Consider the following 20,360-nt stretch of genomic DNA (forward strand, 5'->3'; position numbering starts at 1 on the left):
GGGGAAAGAGGCATCTACAGGGGACATGTGTAGAGAACAGAATGTTGATGGCTCACCAGTTCCTGAATGCAGGGGGAAGGCTCTTAACAACTAAGAGCAAATGGGAATTTGGAGTTCTTACAAATCTATACCAGACCATCAGTGACATTTTATTAGAAAAGGGAACATGAGATTTATCAGGTCTTTTCTCTATTTTTCCTGGATTATTTAGGGTCTACGATCTATAGAAACTAGTTATTTCCACACAAAAATTTTTTTTAATAAAGTTATATGTTCTTTTGATTTTCTCCAGCAATCTAGGATTATTTGTGGAAAATGCTTTTCAATTGTGTTAGAAACAAAAAAATGAGTCTATGGGAGCACTTGGGCGAGAGATAAAAAGACTAAGCTCCAAAAGGAATGAAAAAAAATCAAACAGGAAAATTAAGACTAAACAGTCTCTATGTTCACTAGACTTTTCCTCGGAAGTTCCCTTGCCCATTTCTTTAGGTAATTTTGTATTAGGCAAGTATATTTCCCTTTTGAATTTCATTGCAACAAAAAAGCATTCTGCACCTAAAAGTTTATAGTTGTTCTAGACCATCATATTTATAAATATGAATGTTCAAGAAGTTCAAAAGATACTGTCTTAGAAAATTGGCAAGCACAGTTAGTAATGACTGGCATGTGTTAGTTTTGCCATTTTTCACACCAGAATATAATTTAATGTGGTGGGAAAACAGAGAACCAGATTTTAAGATTCAAGGACACGAGAGGAATAAAAATCCTCTTGAGGTGTGAATAAATGGCCCTGCCCCTCATAAAGAAAAGGCTGTCAACTGTACCAAGAGAATGAGAGTAAGCTGTTTTTTCCCTGTTTCCTGAATACTCTGGAAACACCAGAGACTGATAATAAAATGTGTGTCAACAGGGTGTCAGCGTGGGCCTCTTCTGATTTCAGCTCTTCCTCAGTTACAAAATCAGTTTGTGTGGGTAAATTATTTATTTTGTGAAGCTATTTAAAATTTGGATTTCTTAAGGATTATATATAAAACTAGGATATGGGGGAAATAAGTCCTTTTAAATGAACTTTTAGTGATAAAGGCTAAGTTGTTTAATATAAAGATAGGCATATTTATCTTAGGGGCTTCTGTTTAGAACATTACATCATAATTTATTTTTATATATTATACCAAATAAAGATCATTAACAACCATTAGCATTTAATAAGAATAAATCATCTGATGAGCATACAAAGATTATTTTAAAACACCAGAAACTTAAGATGGCAAAAATATTTACTTCCTCGAACATTAATATTATAGAGCAAAGGGAAGAGCTAGTAATTAGCATAATATATATTATCCCAAACAAACCTTACTGAAACAAAAATTACAGTAATATAATTCTTAAAGCCAGGGGAAAATGTATTATATCTGAGTAAAGCATGGGCTGCTTGCAATGAGTTAAACATTCCTAAATGTTACAGGAGGTGGTTTTTCAGCTACCAAACTAAACCAATAAACCAGTACCTTATTCCTGTCCTTTCTATACCACAAGCTATTACTGTTTATATTAATATTAAAAACAAATACATACACCTCATGTCCACTTAGCAGAGTACACTCATCTTGAAAAGAAACTTACCTGATGAACCAAATCCACTGAGGGCTGAGCCTATAGCAGCACCCAAAGAGCTACTGCTTCCAAAGCCAAGAGATGTACTTCCAGGTTGGCCAGGTCCGTGAGAAAATAAAGAACTGCTCTGGGAGCTATTAGTCAAAGAAGTGCTCCCATAAAATGAATTAGACTGCAGATTAGTGCTTGGCTGCTGTGGCTGCTGCTGCTGCGGTGGTGGCTGAGTGCCAAGTGGCCGGAAGAGGCCATTTGTGCTGCCTGTGAGACTATTTGCAGTTCCTCCAGCTGCTGCTGCCGCTGCTGTAAATTAAATTTCAGACACTTCTTAAAACTACTCAGAAAACCATTTTCTATTTTTGAAACATCTCAAACAACACCAGAAAAATATTATCCCTGAAAATGTCAGTTACACTTACCAGCTTGTGCTGCTGCTGAACTAATTAAAACAGGTGTTGGAGCCATTAATCGAACTGGAGCTCCAAGGCCAGTTCTCGCTCCAGGGCCAACCACTAAGGCACCAGTCTGATCATAATAGGCAGTTGGAGTTAGTACTTGATAGCCTAGATAATATTAAAATAAATGTTTACCAATGAAAACATTTATTATAGAAAACATGTATTTATTTTCCCCCACATTTGTGTTTTTATCAACCAGAAAACACAGCTATTTATACTGTTAATATAAAACCGTTAGTCACCATATAAAAAGCAAACACAGCTGAGAAGGTATTACTAAATATATGAAAATGTACTAAAGCACAAGTAAATATTTTTCCTAAATTTTAACAGAGATGCCTCTCGCTTATGGACAACAAAATGATGAGATATATTCCTTGATATTGAAACCATAGGTAATCAAGGGCTGATGCTTGAAAGTTATTACCATTTAGTCAGTTGTCCTGAGAGGAGAATGGATAGAAAGACTAAGGGAAGTGAGAGAGAACACTGTACGATTTATTATGCAATTTTAGTAAATTTCTAAACCAAGTGCCTCATTACCAGCATTCCCTTAGATTTTCATTTGTAAGCAGCCCTTTCAAAATTAAATCATGATATAAACAGATAACTCAAAATCATAAGGTTTAACAGTCAATTTGTAAAGGTTCTCAAGCTGGAGTCTGAATAAAAACCACATAGGCATTAGTTTTATTACAGCCTTGACCACAAGGCAGGTGACAATTTGCATTATTCACAATGACAGGTGAGTGAAGTTTATCTCTTCATAGACCTTCTCAGTAGGGACTCCTCATCTGAACCACAGAACAGAAAATGACTATTTGAACAGAAAAGTGACTATTTTGCCAATTCTCTCAAGGATGGTGCATAGTAAGTACCACTCAAGATGCATGGGAGAGAAGTTAACTATATATATATATATATATATACAGTGGATACTTCAAGGCAATAGGGCTTATTCTCTCCCAGAACGCAGGCTGAGAAAGGCTGTCTTATACAGCAACAGAGACTCAGGCTCAGAAGTCTGAGGACCACTTGCAAAACTGCACTGGCAGCCTTGGATACTTTTAAATTTAAACACTACTTTCCCTACTAAGACCAAAACTTTCACATGCAAAGGCTGTTTTAATTAAATACAGTAATTCTGCTTCGCAAATACCATTTTACTAATACAATGGATATGAATTAGGAGGACCAGCCAAATGAAGAGAAGCATCGGGCAAAACCTAGGAGGGAATGTAGAGCTTTCAAGCCCTCTCCTCATGGAGTGAACATGATGAATAAGAAGATTATTAGATATCTAACTGTAACTGTCACATAGGATATGCAAGTCTAGAGTTCAGGAGAGCGGTTCAGGCTGGAATTATAAATATGGGAGTGGTCAAGATAAGGATGGTATAAGCTAAAAAGGACAAAATCACCAAGAAAATAAAAGGGCAGGGCTTACGGCCTGAGGGTACTTTACATTAAGAGGTTGGAGAGAGCAGGAACAGGGGAAGAGACTGAGAGGAAATAGCCAGTAAAGAAAGAAAATTCAAACAATTTGGTCAAAGAAAAAAGAATTTGAACGAAGACTGAGTGATCAACAATGTCGGGGCTTCCCTGGTGGCGCAGTGGTTGAGAATCTGCCTGCTAGTGCAGGGGACACGGGTTCGAGCCCTGGTCTGGGAGGATCCCACATGCCGCGGAGCAACTAGGCCCGTGAGCCACGACTACTGAGCCTGCGCGTCTGGAGCCTGTGCTCCGCAACAAGAGGCCGCGATAGTGAGAGGCCCGCGCACCGCGATGAAGAGTGGCCCCCGCTTGCCACAACTAGAGAAAGCCCTCGCACAGAAACGAAGACGCTACACAGCAAAAATAAATAAATTAATTAATAAAAACTCCTACCCCCCCCCAAAAAAAAAACAATGTCAAACGCTGCTAAAAGCCATTAAGAGTTGAGAACCTGACCAATGAACTTAGCAACATGGAAGTCATTCTGGTAAGGATAAAAGCCAAACTGTAGTGAATTCAGTAAAGAATGGAAGAACCATAAACAAGTACAGAAATGCTTTTGAGGAGTTTTGCTGTAAAAAAAAAAAAAAAAAAAAAAAAAAAAAGGACCAGAGGCGAGCTACAGAAAGGGGGCTGAGAGTAATTTTTTTCTTAACCAGAAAATGTACTTGATTAGCAGAGCATGATACTTAGGTGTCTAAAATTTTTATTGTTACTGTGAAACAGAACACATAAAAAGTACAAAAAACAGTATATTATAATGACTACAACACAAAAAAGTATAACTACCATCCAAGCCAAGAAACAGAAAACTGCCCAGCATCCCACCTCTCGAAAGTCCCTGCTCTACCAGTCTTCTTTCCCTTAGAGTTACACATTCTACTTCCCATAAATGCTTCTCTCTAAACAATCATTTGGTTTGAATTATTTTAAAAATTTTAGGTACGATTCATCCATGTGGTTATACACAGACCTTCTAGCTTCCATCTTCATTATTGTATAGCACCTCATTGGACAAACACCACAATGAATTTATCCATTCTACACTTACACGGTTGCCAGTTTGGGGCCACTGCCAACAGTACTGCCATAAACATTTTTGTATATGTATGCTGGTGTGTTATGTGTACATATTTCTCTAATCTAAGGTATATATCTAGTAGTTGACACCCTGGGCCAAAGGGCATGTGTATTTTCAAACTTTGGCAAATAATGCCAAGCTGCCTTCAAAGTGGCTGTGCAAATTTACACGCTTACCACCTTGGTATTAGAGTTCCCATTGCTCCATGACTTCAGCAATACTTGATAATGTCAGACTTTTAAAAACTGGCCAATCTGAAAGATAGGCAGAAGCATTCTGTTGTGGTTTTGATTTTCTTTGCCCATAAGGAGGCTGAGCATCTTTTCATATGCTAATTAGGCACTGGGATTTCCTCTGGGGAAACAGCTGTTCAAGTCTCTGTCACCCATTTTCCTATTGGTCTGCATTTTCTTATTGATTTATAATTCTTTATGTATGCTGAAATCAGGTGTTTCACCATTTTAATGTATTGCAATGCAAATATCTTCTTCCATTCTTAGCCTGACCTGTGATTCTCTTTATGGTGACTTTTTAAGTAATGGGTTCAAATTTATTATTTCCTTTATTTTCATAAAAAAATTTCCCTATATTATCTTCTAATAGCTTTAAAATTCCACTTTTCCACACCTAGGTCTAAAATCCAAATGGAGCTGAGTACTGAACACAGGATAAGGCAGTGGTTCAATTTGTTGCCCAAATCATCAATTTTCTTTCATCTTATTTATAAAACAAGTCATTCATTCCTCCCTACTGCTTTTTGCTGCTTTCTTTGCTATTAATTAGGTGGCCATTTCTTTTGGGAATCTCACTTTTGGGGTCTCTACTTTGTTCCACTGGTCTGTTTGTCCATGCAGTAATTCAACTGCAGCTTTAGAGTAAATCTTACTCTGTAAGTTAGAACAGAGCAAGCCCTTCTACTTACTTTTGTTCTTTAAGAATGTTTTGGGGGCTTCCCTGGTGGCGCAGCGGTTGAGAGTCCGCCTGCCGATGCAGGGGACACGGGTTCGTGCCCCGGTCTGGGAGGATCCCACATGCCGCGGAGCGGCTGGGCCCGTGAGCCATGGCCGCTGAGCGGGCGCGTCCAGAGCCTGTGCTCCGCAGCGGGAGAGGCCACAACAGTGAGAGGCCCACATACCACAAAAAAAAAAAAAAAAAAAAGAATGTTTTGGCTAATCTTGACTCTTTGCATTTTCATTAAATTTTAGTATCAGCTGTCAAAAAGAACCACCAAAAGAACCCATTGGGATTTTTGATCGGAAATGCACTGAAACTACAGGTTAATATGGGGAGAACTGGCATGTTTAAAATATTGAGTTGCCCAATGGTTTGTTTATTTAGGTCTCCTTTAATGTCTAAACAAAGCTGCTTCCCATAGAAACTGGGCACATTTTTTGTTAGACTTATTCCTAGGTACTTCTGACTACTGTAAATAATAACCTTCAATTTTTTCATTTCAAAACATTATGGTGTTGGGAGTTCCCTTGCAGTCCAGTGGTTAGGACTCAGCGCTTTTACTGCTGTGGGCCTGGGTTCGATCCCTGGTTGGGGAGCTAAGACCCCACAAGCAGCGCAGCATGTCAGAAAAAAAAAAAGAAAAAGAAAAAGATTCTGTTGGTTAACAGAAAAAGATTTTAAACCTGATTTTTATATCCAAAATCCTTAACAAAAACACATTAACTCTAATACTTTATCTGCAGATTCAGTTAATACAATCATATTTTCTGCAAATGACAGTTGTGTTTTTCTATTTACAGAACTTTTTCATTTTACTAGAATTTCTCTCATGTTATATACTGGCTAGGCTCTTTTGAAGAGAAGTATCGTTAGCAGAAATCCTTGTCTTATTCCCAGTCTTAGATGGAACACTTTCAAGTATTTCCTATAAATAGGAAAGTCTATCATCCTTGGGAAGTGGAGTAAGGTGTTTAATTCCCTCCTGACTCCCCAACATATTAAAGACGTTATCTTCTGGTTCATAATTGTTAAAGAGGTTTTTTTTTTTTTAAAGTCAATATATAAATTTATTATGCTTTTCCTGCATCTTTTGAGAAGTTCTTATGATTATTATCTTTTAATGTGGTGAATTACACTGTGATTTGCTAATGCTCATCTTGCATTCTTGGGATAAAACCAACTTGTTCATGATATATTATCCTGCTTTATATTGCTACATCTGGTTTGCTAATATTTGAGGATTTCTAAATCCACGTTCATAAGTCTGATGAGCCTACAATTTTCCTTTTCTGCACTGTTTGACGGGTTTTAATATCAAGACTATGCTAGTACCATAACATGGCATGGGAAGCACACCCTCTTTTTCTGTTCTCTGGAATTTTAAAAATTGGAATTGTTGGAATTATTTCTTCCTTGAATGCCTGATTATCATTCACCACTGAAGTTGTGTTGGCCTGGAATTTTCTTGGAATATTTTTGATTACTCAATTGATTTAATGGTAATGAACTTTAGATTTTCTATATATCCTTGAGTGTGTTTGGTTACATTGTTCTAGTTATTTGTCCATTTTGTCTACAATTTCCAATTTCTGTTAACATGAGACTGGTTCCTAATACCCTCTTATGATTATTTTATTTTTCTGATATTGGTTATTATGTCTTCTCTCTTTACCTTTTTTTTTTGATGAACCTCTCAGAGGTTTATCAATTTTGTTAGTCTTTTCAAAGACGTAAATTTTGGGATAACCTGACTCTTTTAACTATATGTTTATAGTCTATTTCATCCACATCAGTTTCTATCTTTATTATCTGGCTTCCTTCTACAATTCTTTGGGTATATTCTCTTCCTTTCATGGTTCCCAGATAGAAACTTATTTTCTAATGTATGCATTGAAGCCTATATACTCCATTCGCAGCAACATGGATGAACCTAGAGATTATCATACTAAGTGAAGTAAGGCACACAGAGAAAGACAACTATGATATTGCTTATATGTGGAATCTAAAAAAAAAAAAAAAAAGACGATACAAATGAACTTATGCACAAAACAGAAATAGACCCACGGACATAGAAAACAAACTTATGGTTACTAAAGGGGAAGGGGGGGATTAGAGAAGTTTCGGATTAACATATACACACTATTATATATAAAATAGATAACCAACAAGGACCTACTGTATAGCACAGGGAACTATACTCAATATTTTATAATAAGCTATAAGGAAAAAGAGTCTGAAAAATAATATATATATAAATATAACTGTATCACTGTTGTACACCTGAAACTAACAACATTGTAAATCAACTATACTTCAATTTAAAAAAAAAAAAAGCTTATATACCCCTCTTCTATGTTTTGTTTTTAAGTGTAGTCCACAAGTTTAAATATGTATAGCATTTTCATAATCATTCAGTTCAAAAGTTTCTAATTTCTATTGTATTATCTTTTTGTTACTTAAAAAAGACATGGTCCCCACACTCAAGAATTAAACAATTTGTAGCGAAGATAATGTACTATATTCTTAATTCTAAGATGCCACTTATTTTCAGACATGACATTGATCAAATAACTTTCCTTAGGGAGAAATACATAACTCTTCCACTTTAATTTTAAGACACTTTACACCTCCAAACATGGTAAAATAATTAAATTAAGAAAACAAACCACAAGTAGCTAAATGAAATGCAAGGCAAACAGAAGTAGTAAAGAAAGGATCAAGTTATGTGCCACAAGAATGGCAAAAAGAATGATTATTATTATTTTTCTTTTTTTTGGCTGTGCCACACGGCCTGTGGGATCTTAGTTCCCTGACCAGGGATCGAACCCACACCCCCTGCGCTGGGAGCGCTGTGGCTTAACCACTGGACTGCCAGGGAAGTCCCAGGAGGAATAAGTATTAATGAACAAGCACTGGGAAAGATTTGGGAAGGCTTCATGGAAAGGATCATATTAAACGATGAGAAGGAAAGTTAATCACGAAGTATAAAGCAAGGCTTTAAAAAGGAAAATGTGAAAGTATATGTCCCAATTTTGCTTAAAATTTATAAAAGTGTATTCTAAACTAAAAGTATTAGCTAGGGCTAAAGGCATAAAAGGATGTTTGTGGAACAGTATGTGGTCTAGTGTGTTAAAGCATAGGATCAGGACAGTACTGATTAGGTTAAAAGGTATCAATAGTTTGGAGCTATATTAATGAAAATGTTAAGAACCAGAATGGTATAAACTAACCTGTATTTTTGAAAGGTAACTGAGAGGAGAATAAAAAGATGAAATAAACAGAAGAGATTAGAGGCAGACAGAGTTAGTGGGAGAATATAGGAGAAGCTGAACAAGAATAGCAGAGATGAAAAGAAGTGAACATGAGAGAATAAACAACTGCCAAGTCACTGAATGTGGAGCACAGAAGAAAACCAAGAGTTAAAGATGACTCTGAGAATGAAGCCAAAAATTTCTAGCTCAAGGGGATAGCGGGGTTAACAGTGAAATAGGGTAAACAATAAGATAAGCAAATTTGGGAGAGGTGAGTTCATTTTTGGACATTTTCAAGTTTAAGGAGTGGCAGGAACATATACATGGTAATATCTTGTACAAACGTAGAAATGTGTTAAGTGTTCAGAAAAGAATCCAAGATGCAGACATAAACTCACTGGTTTACTGGTATAGGAATGACAGGTGAAAAGATGAAAGTAGTTAAGACTCTTCCACAGAAAAAATATAAAGTGTCTCTATTTTTCCAATATTGAAACTAAGGTTCAAAGAGGAAAGTAACATGGCCAAGGTCACACAATTAACTGGCAGAGCAATATGGCAGATCTGACTCCAAAGCATCTAGTCACTAAAGCCAGAATGTCTTTTACATTTAAGTGATATACAGAGGAAAGGGAGACTGACAAAAAGCAATGAGAAAGATGGGAGAGCCAGGAGAGTAAAATATCACACAAATGTAGTGGAGAGGAGCTGCAGAAAGTTGGACATACAACAAAGTTGTGTAATACAACAAAGAACTGAGAAACCTAAGGATGGAGGAGAGGAAGTCATACTTTGGCACTGAGTTACATTAGAGCTACCGAAAAGGAATCATGGAGGCGGGGCTTAAAAGAAGTGTGGGGGGCCTCCCTGGTGGCGCAGTGGTTGAGAGTCCGCCTGCCGATGCAGGGGATACGGGTTCGTGCCCCGGTCTGGGAGGATCCCATATGCCGCGGAGCGGCTGGGCCCGTGGGCCATGGCCGCTGGGCCTGCGCGTCCGGAGCCTGTGCTCCGCAGCGGGGGAGGCCACAGCAGTGAGAGGCCCGCATACCGCAAAAAGAAAAAAAAAAAAAAAAAAAAAAAGAAGTGTGGGGTAGAATGTAAATTCTGAAAGGTAGTATAAGAGGGAAGCACAAGAGAGAGGAAGCTTTTTAGGATGAAGAGGCAGACTAGCATCGTGGTTATGGAAAAGGAGGTGGCAGAGGGAGAAAGCCTGAAAATCCAAGACTAAAAAACAGCGATGGCATATAGAATCAAGCAGAAGGACTGAAAGTCTATAATCAACATAGTACAAGGAACAGGGATGTGACGGATGAGAAGTGAAGGACAGAAGGTGGAAAAGCTACGAACTGCATGAGATTTGAAGAAATAAACAATTTTCTAAGCAAGCTTGTGTATGAGCTTTATATCTTTAAAACATATAAAGATATAACACATAAAACATTATATCTATGTAACTATTTGAATAAGGGACAATTATTTCATCATAGTCCTGGGCAGAATAAAGTAGAGAAGGTATTAGAGAAAAGTTTTACAGTGAGGGAATCACATGAACAGTCAACAAGTCACTTAGGCACACAAATATTATTTCTAGTAAAGCCCTTTTTGTGAAAATGATTTTTACATTTACAGTTGTAAAGGGACTAAATGTTGTGGCTTAGAAGGTTAGGTAAAATAATCTGGTTTTTTTCCCTAAAAGTTTTCCCTGCTTTTAATTTTCTCATCACTCTGAAGACAGTCAATGGTTTTTAGACAAATATCGTGTAAAAAGTGGTTTTCTTTTAGGAGTACCAAGATAGAGTTCACTGATGAACCAAACAAAACAAAAAAAGCAATAAAGAGCTTTCTTATAGAATGGAAAGACGTGAACATAAAAATAAATTTTGAGAAGAGCAAAGTTGATAAAATTAATAGCAAAATACCTTGATGTTTTTAGTAAATAAGAACATGAGCTGAATATGAGGAAGAGAAGCAAAGGCATTTATAAGAAATGGATAATAGGACCAGCACCAAAAGTCTAAAACAATAAGCAATAAGTTAAAGGGAGAAGCAAATAAACACAGGTCAGAAGCATTCTCTTAAATCAAAATCCTACTTAGAATCTAGTAAGACAGGACTGTTATACTCCATGACTCTTCTCTCTTTTCTATTTATAGCTAAAACCCAAGAGGAATCCAGAATGGTCTTAGCAGTGGCTTTCATAAACTCCCAGCTCAGTTCTTTTTAGCCCTGTTCCATGTCTCTCCATGTGCCTACAACTTCTGCTTCACAGTCCATTTCACTAAGGGCTGCTTTTGCCAGGGTCTCTAATCTACAGCAGCTCTGGGACAGCAGCTTCTATGAAGCAAGTATACAGCTGGGTAAAAAAGGAAAATAATGAGAATGCCCCCATTCTATTATCATTTGTACTCCAGGGACAGCAATATTAACATCCTTTTCTTCATTCAGTAGGCTAAACAAGATGATAAACTCAGACCTTAGAATTTCAGAGAGAACAGAATGAATGTAATTGATACAGAACTCCTCAAAATAATATACAGAAATATTTAGCAGCATGTAAAAAAAACCCCTCAATCATGTAAGTCAGGATCGTTTCCAATGCATTAAACACATCTCCTAAATGACCTGAATAGAAAATTTATCTACAGTACAATTAATGAAAACTGGAACACGTATTTCATTAATCAGTATAGTTGACTCTTAATGCAGGGGTTGGGACACCAACCCTCTGTGCAACTGAAAATATGCAAATAACTTTACAGTTAACCCTCCATATCCACTATTTTGCACCCACAGGATTGAAACAACCACAGATTGTGTAGTACTATAGTACATATTTATGGAAAAAGATCCACATATAAGTGGACCCATGCAGTTCAAACCCATGGTTGTTCAAGGGTTAGCTGTAATCTACAGCTGAAGGAGTAACTACTCATATACTAAAAGTGAAAAAATGGAATGCTTGAAAGTGAGTCTTTAGGAATGAAGAGAAATGAAGGAATAGAATGGGAAGTGATGCATTATCTACGGACATTCAAATGTAGCCTTTAAAAACATAACAAGTGCTAACTGATAACTAATAAGAACCTGCTGTATAAAAATAAAATTCAAAAGAACCAAACATAACAAGTGCTGCTTCATTAGCTTAAGAAAAATACCTTCCTTCTATCTTCCACTATTATTAAAGTACTAATTTTGTATTTACTTTCACAAATTTACTTCACAAAAAATGTATTTTGTTGGCCTTTTCTAAAAGTTGTACTGTGGCAATGGGCAGAAAATTTTAGTAAATACTGATGCCATCAGGTTATAAAAACCAACAGGTTAAAATACTATAAATGTGCTAAACAAGGCTGCGCAATGTTCTAAGTGGAAAATGTTAGCTGTACACTTTTCAACATTAACTAATTAAATGACTAACTATCCTTGTAAGGCAGAAATGGCAAATAGGTTTTGTCTGACATGCCACCTAATGGTTTTATTACTTAAAGCACTGCATTAAGAATTCTGGGCTGAGGGCTTCCCTGGTGGCACAGTGGTTGAGAATCTGCCTGCTAATGCAGGGGACACGGGTTCGAGCCCTGGTCTGGGAGGATCCCACATGCCGCGGAGCAACTAGGCCCGTGAGCCACAACTACTGAGCCTGTGCGTCTGGAGCCTGTGCTCCGCAACAAGAGAAGCCGCGATAGTGAGAGGCCCCCGCTTGCCACAACTAGAGAAAGCCTTCGCACAGAAACAAAGACCCAACACTGCAAAAATAAATAAATTAATTAATAAACTCCTACCCCCAACATCTTAAAAAAAAAAAAAAAGAATTCTGGGCTATACTCCACTGGAAAGACGCTATGATTTACGCCAGACTTAAGAAAAAAAGGTTTTTGAGAATTCTAACACATATTTGCCATCCCTGTCATTAAGTCTCACAAACAATACTGATTTCAACTATTGGCACCTGAGCTGTAAATAATGCATTGCAGGGTAGGCAAGATTTAAAGACATTTCTTTTTTTTTTTTTTTGTGGTACACGGGCCTCTCACTGTTTTGGCCTCTCCCGTTGCGAAGCACAGGCTCCGGACGCGCAGGCTCAGAGGCCATGGCTCACGGGCCTAGCCGCTCCGTGGCATGTGGGATCTTCCCGGACCGGGCACAAACCCATGTCCCCAGCATTGGCAGGCAGACTCTCAACCACTGTGCCACCAGAGAAGCCCCTAAAGACATTTCTTGATTTTTCTCACTCCTCAGTGTGAGAATCTACATTTAGCATTTTAAATCTATTCAAGTTTCCACAATTAACCAACTATATACCTGGCATGCCGGTAGCAAGACCCTGACCAAAAGCCAAAGTTGGATTTGCTGCTGCAAGTGATTCAGCTTGCTGCCCTTGCTGGCCCTGATTGGGAGTAAGAGGGCGCTGACCTGCTCCAGCACGAAGAACCTACAAAGGACAAACAATTTCCTTAAAAACGAAATTATAAAATAACAAAGTTATCTCAGACAACTCTGTATATATCACAGATAGCCTTTGGATATTCTTTGAACATATTTACATTCAATGAAATATCAGTTTACCCTTAAACAAATACAAATAACGTAACACCAAAAACATAATCTATTAAGTAACATGGTAGAGGGTCTTCAGGAACAATTATTTCTAGTATTTGTGCTCTTTAACCTACCAAAGTAGTATTAAAATGAGAGACAGATATTTGGGCGGTGAGAGGGGAATGGCAAAATCTTAGATGAAGACAAAAGTTTAAATTTTATTATTTTCTAAGACTGAAAACTATAAATTAAGTATGATTATTCAATTAGTCTGGTATGAGATTGTGGTGCAAAGTGAAAACTTCAAATTGAACCAAGTTTTCAGAATTCAGAAGCTTTAATTAAAGTGAGTAAAAAGCTGCTTTTTACTGTAAACCCTTAGGGTTAAAAAAGGAACACAAGATTTCATCAAAAAATGTGAAAACTCTTAAGGCTGGTCAAACTTTACTGCTTCATAATACATAGTTGTTGTAGTGAATATACACAAGCATGATACACATTAATTTCACAAAGGTAAATACTTAAACAATTCAGGACAAGGGGGATTCATCTTAAGTCCATCCGTGTAAGCAAGCATCACACACAGGTATATGTAATGTTTAAGCAAGGTGATATTTTTATCTGCCCAAAGAAGACACAGATTTAAAAAGAATTTATTAAATGGTGCTGTGGTATAATCTCCAAGGGCTGAGCTAAAGGATAGCTTTAACAGAACATCAATGTAGTTTAAAAGAAAATTCAACTGCCAAGTAACAAACACTATACTGGTCATTAAGTTGCTTCTTTGGTATAAATATGATAAATTTGACAAACAGAATTCTGGAATTTTTATCAGAATTTTTCTTTTACATTTATTTATAAAAATAGCTCCAGAAAATTGGCTGAAATTAAAAAAAGAAATCTTAAAAATAAAGATTTTCTGTTTTAAGAAATTAAATCTAACCTTTAGTGAAAATATTTCACCTTTCCTCGCTTAAAAACAAAGTACTCAGTAATCTCCTTTTTCTGGTCAGAAATATATTAAGTTAATATTTAAAATAGTAATTTAAATACCCAGAAGAAAATGAAATGACAATTACTTTGATAGAAACATTATGAGCACACTTTAAGAAGTGATGAAAAGAAAATTAAAAATTGCTAGAGATTTCAAGACAGTTTCAATAACAGAAATGTTGAAGTAGAATACAACCAAATCTTCAAGTTCATATATATGACTACTGGAGAAAAAAAAACACATAATCAATATTGGTATACCAACTATATGATAAGTACTGTGCTACATACTGGGGAAAATAAAAAGAAAAAAAACACAGATCTTGAATGCAGGGAGCTCATGAAATTTCCAAGACTCTTCAGGTAGTATTTAATGAAGGCAGGCCTATACCTGTTGCTGTCCAGGCTGAGCTTGTGATGCTGCTTGCTGATTTGCTGTGTTGTTTGCCGCAGCTGCAGCCTGCTGCTGAAATAAATTGGCTGGATACACCCCCCACGGAACACCATAATACTGAGGTGGAACCACTGCCGGACCTAAACCCCACATCCCACCCCCCCAAAAAAAATAAAAAAAGTCACTACATTTTATAGATAAATAAGGTTACCATTAGATCATAAAAAAGGGACAGTGCATAAGACTTAGAGCAGATGTCCTTACAATCCTCTACCCACATAAAACTGTCTTCCCCTTTCTCTTTTTCCCAATTTTACTAGAAAGTCTCACTGAGGTACGGATTATTAAAAAAGAAAGTATTCAGAGGTGACAGCAGTTGTCTTAATGAAAAGATGTGAACTAAACTCAAGAAGCCCAATGAATTGACAGGACACTGAACCATCTATTCAACACCTACTGAATTCTAGTTTATGCATCTGATACTGGCAAATAGGATCATTAAACACCATAAAACTGTAAGATTTCCTATACTCAATTCAGTATTTTCTTTAAAAAGGAATTTTTAAAATTGAAAACAAAACATTTTTGGCTTTTAATTTGTAATCTATAACAAAACTAGGGAACACGTTGGTACTAAGCTTGCTACAACTGTATTTTAATTGTAAACTGTGAATTTTAAAATATTTTTCACATCTGAAACAGAATTAGTTACAATTCTCACAAAACAATTGAAACTCACATAAAAACAAATGAAACATCAGTGTCTTTATGGTTAGGAAGATGGAACTAGTAAGTTAAGACAAGAAAGAACTATGAAATATAATCAAGGACATAGACATAGGACATAAGACAAGGACATAAAAAAGCAAACCAGGAAAAATAGAATGAATTCTTGCTCTATTCTACTTTATTCAAGATAAAATTTGATTTCTGGACTGTAAATAGTATCACACAATAAGCCCTGCCATTAAACTAATGATTACGATGTCATGTTTCCTGACTGATACATGTCCCTAAATCCCATTGATATGATTTTAGTATATCTAATGTGTATACTTTAGAAAGTCAAACTCTCTTGGTTTCACTTTGTTTTGGAAGACAATAAAGCCCAGTGTAACTGACTGAATCACTAAAATGAAAAGTTTTAAACAGTTTAAAGGTAAAGTATATTTCTAAAGATAGTTTAAGCACAATCTACAATGAAGACTCTTAAAATACAGAGAAGGATTTATGAAGAAAGGATACACTGTCAAAACAAAACAAAAGAATCAGACATCCACCTAGAACCTCTCTGTCCAAAAGTAGCCAGAAGTCATTTGTGGCTAAACAATTAAAAGCTGGAGAGCCTGAATTAAGATGTGCTGTAAGTATGTAATACACACAGGATTTTGAAGACTTAGCATTAAAAATAAAATATCTATTAATAATTTTAAAAATATTGATTACATGATATACTGGGCTAAATCAAATATACTGAAATTAATTTCATCTGTGGTTTACTTTCATAATGTGGTGACTAGAAAAATCTAAGTTCCATTATCTGGCTCACGTTCTATTTCTACTGAAAAGTGCTGATCTCAGAAAGGCTAAGTAAGTTCAGAATGCCAGGAATCCTTATCTCAAAACTAATGACCTCTTACAGTTGCTTCCTTCAGTTCCCCAGATGAATGATTTTATGTATGTATGATACACTAGCACTTCCCATACTAACATGCAGTTCAATAGCACCAGGAAAGCTCACATCTTTATGGAAGCACATGCAGATCTATACCAGAAACTACTGAATGTGACAACTTAGTTTCAGTCTGTTAAGATATCAAACAAGAATTTGAAATTAACATGTTTTTCACATCTTAAAGTCTTGAGTATGAAAAAAAATGCCTATGAAAAGACTAACTGTTCTGCAGTCACAATAATAAATAACTACCAGAAGCGGATTTAAAATTAATTGATCAGCGATAATTCAGTGAACTTATCAGTGACAGCTTAAAGTTATGAAAAGTTAGCCAATCAACAGACTCAACCCAAGGAACACACTTCTATGGTTGACATCTCCCTCCTCCTGCCTTGGTAACCAACATAAATCATGCTTAGACAAATTCATTCCTGTCGCTGTAACTAACTCAACATAAAACCACCTTCCCCCCAAACCCTGTAGAAGATCAGCAAATCACTCTGCTCAGTAAGACTGTGCCTAACCGGTACACAACTCTCCCTTACTTAAATAAGACATAAATACAGTTCGGTTTAAAAAAAATTTTTTTTCCAGCTTTACTGCCATACAACTGACATGTGACACTGTGTACTTTTGGTTTTTCCTTCAGATTTTGAGTGGTGCTTATCAGGCTTTGACAGTTAATAAGTTCTTTCCACCTCAATCCCACCTTTTTGTCCCTCAGCTTGCCTGCACATTTTAACATTGCTAATTTAACTTTACTTTTTAGATACTCATTCTCTTAAGATCACTGAACCTCTTTACCTTGTACTATCCCTGACCTGGTTATTTATAGCAGCTACCCCCAGTTTATTTTCTGAGAAGTAACTTTATTTGCACTGTCTCTGTGGGTAATGGGATCAGTCACAAGAATAAAGATTTGTGGCTGCTAATGTAAGATTTCTGAGACTATAAAACTAAAATGTAAAACAACTATGTACAGGAGGAAATGAGTTATCAGACTTAGGTTTTCTCCTGTAGCATTACAGTCGAAAAATAAACGAACTCTCTGGAAACTTCAGTTCATTCTGGATAAATGTTTCAGTTTTTCCTAGAAACTTCAAATTGCCCAAATAGACAAAAATAAAGCTTATCCCAAAATTAAAACTAAATCCATAACAAGCAACAAGTATGAACAGTAAGTTACCTGCTAATGTTGCTGCTGCAGCCAATCCTGCTGCAGTATACGGATCAGTCCCTGGAGGAGCAGCACTAATAATATATGGATTTGGCACAAATGCAGCTGGAGCAAGGCCTGCTGAGAATACACCAGCTGTATTTTAAAGGGGGAGAAATAATAAATAAAACAATATGTATGATTTTCTTCATCAGGTTAAAAAAAATTTTTTCTGAAATTAGGGTTGGTGGGGGAGGAGAGGGTGTATAATGATTCTAATTCTTATTAACTAAGTGACCTTGGGCACGTAATACAACCTGACTCTGGGGTTCTTTGTTTATGAAACTGGTTTCAAAAATCACCAGTGATTTTTGTTAGAATTAAATATACATGACTGTATAGTACTAGCATATACACACAATAAATGTTTAGAGCTAGAACTGCTATTGTTCAATAGTGGTTTTTCATTCAATCCTTATTAACCCATACTGTGAGCTAGGGATTCAACACTGAGAGAGACAGACATGATCTGCGCTCACGAATCACTCCAGCTAGTGAGAAAAACAAACAAATAAGTTGGCAATTAGAATACAGTGTAAGTGCTATATGAGCACAGAAAGTAGGGGTATCCAAGAAGCTTTTGGTAGGATGGAGTGGGGTTGTAGTGTGTAAGATAAGACTGGAGTTATAATCAGAATGAAGACTCATGAAGAGTTTCCTGGGTCATGCTAAGTAGTTTGGACTTTATCCTGAAAATAAAACAATGAAGAGTTTTAAGCAGGAGCGTAAACCCACTTCTGAGTCTAATATATGCCAATATAGATTTGGTTAAGGCTAAGAAAGATTTTAAAATATTCATTTGCAGTACTTATTAAAGAAAGGAGAAAACCGCTGGTATTCAGCAGGAATCAGTATGTAGACCTTTTATCATAAGGTACTAAAAAATTACTGTGAAAATGTACTGCGACTTACTTCACTCTGTATGACAGACTCTAGGTCTATCCACCTCATTACAAATAGCTCAATTTCATTTCTTTTTATGGCTGAGTAATATTCCATTGTATACCATATGCTAACACATATATATGGAATTTAAGAAAAAAAAATGTCATGAAGAACCTAGGGGTAAAACAGGAATAAAGACACAGACCTACTTGAGAATGGACTTGAGGATATGGGGAGGGGGAAGGGTAAGCTGTGACAAAGCGAGAGAGAGGCATGGACATATATACACTACCAAACATAAGGTAGATAGATAGTGGGAAGCAGCCGCATAGCACAGGGAGATCAGCTCGGTGCTTTGTGACCGACTGGAGGGGTGGGATAGGGAGGGTGGGAGGGAGACGCAAGAGGGAAGGGATATGGGAACAGATGTGTATGTATAACTGATTCACTTTGTTATAAAGCAGAAACTAATAAAAAAAAAAAGAAAATGTACTGCGAGAGTTTCTTCTTCTGGAAATTAACTGTGACAAGTACAAGGTAGGGAAATAATTAAAGAGAATGTGTTTAAAGTTAAAGGAGCTCAAAAAGGTTCAAGTTAAAAGATGATGGTGGGGAGATATGGGCATAAAGCAGGTGGACATAAAACGATTTTTAAAAAAGTATTCAAGAGGTACATTTATCTTAAAATCTAGGTCTTAAAATCAAGATTCAGAAACCTAATTCTAACTATATTATAGTGGCTTTCACATATTTTGACTATGACCCACAATGTAAAATATATTTCCCTAGTGTCCATATACACACACGCCACAAACAAAAATCTCAAAAAGATATTTATCCTTATGAGGTTCCAATGCACTCTACTTTCTATTTAATTTTTCTCTTCATTGATTTCTAAATTACTTAATTTTAAGAAATACTGGCCACAAGCTACAATACTGATTTCATGCCCAGGCATAGCATGGCCATTTGAAAAATCTGCTTTTAATAAAAGAAATAAGAATTAAACAGAGGGTTCAACAAAATCCTTGCACTATTTAAAAAATCATTTGCTCAAAGTTGCTTTCTTAGCTATGCCCTAGGTCGAAGGTTTCAAGATTTCCTTCTGGTTCCTCTACCGTGATTATGACAAGAATAGAGATGTATTGATATCCATGTTCTACTCCTATAACTACAAATCGAAAAGTCAGGGCCTAATTTTATATTCTATATTTTTATGATTAAAAAAGACTGCTTTTAAAAAATGAAATACTATTGAAGTATATAACGTGGAAAGCCAAAGTCCTCATGTAACCTTTACTGGCAGGTGGTTTACAGCCTTCTAAAACTTTTTTTTTCAATTTCAGACATGATTTTAACATAGCTCTCTCCATATTTATATTACAAAGCAGATAAAAAGCAGGAAGGTTTCAAATATTTGAAAAACAAGGAATTAGTGTGACCTAACAAGATATATATTGAACCTTCTGCCAAAAAAATGAAAACTTATTTTAAGCTCACATGATTCACTGAGAAATATTTGCAACACATTAGACATCAAACCATATGCTTGTTTGTGTACATATAAATATGTATATGTTTGCATGTATATATACATGTTTTTGAATCTGTGTTTACATATGCACATATGTATAAATGTATACCCTTCTAAATTTTTATATTTATATATACACACACACACTCATACATTTTATATTACAGGGTATAACGGTACTTTAATATGCTTTTTTCACTTGCCAATTAACCACAGATCCCTTTCTATGTCAACAGATACCTATCTAATTCATTTTGGGGGGGTGGGGGGAA

At 36.2% G+C, this 20,360-nt stretch overlaps 1 protein-coding gene across 11 annotated transcripts in view; it reads right to left on the bottom strand.

The window, feature by feature from the left end:
- The window catches only part of PUM2 (pumilio RNA binding family member 2), a 93,792-nt gene that overhangs the window by 31,740 nt on the left and 41,692 nt on the right, over nucleotides 1–20,360 (bottom strand). For 10 of the 11 annotated variants that reach the window (XM_082642064.1, XM_082642063.1, XM_082642068.1 and 7 more), the window contains 5 exons: nucleotides 17,640–17,765; nucleotides 14,776–14,918; nucleotides 13,155–13,284; nucleotides 2,034–2,177; nucleotides 1,627–1,917 (listed from right to left, as the gene is read on the bottom strand). In XM_082642064.1, the coding sequence (XP_082498190.1) occupies nucleotides 1,627–1,917; nucleotides 2,034–2,177; nucleotides 13,155–13,284; nucleotides 14,776–14,918; nucleotides 17,640–17,765 (834 nt within the window). The remainder of the gene's footprint in view (nucleotides 1–1,626; nucleotides 1,918–2,033; nucleotides 2,178–13,154; nucleotides 13,285–14,775; nucleotides 14,919–17,639; nucleotides 17,766–20,360) is intronic. The other variant, XM_082642070.1, reaches the window with a different exon arrangement.

The sequence above is a fragment of the Mesoplodon mirus genome (assembly GCF_964341445.2).
Source record: "Mesoplodon mirus genome assembly, chromosome: 14".
NCBI classification, from domain to species: Eukaryota; Metazoa; Chordata; class Mammalia; order Artiodactyla; family Ziphiidae; genus Mesoplodon; species Mesoplodon mirus.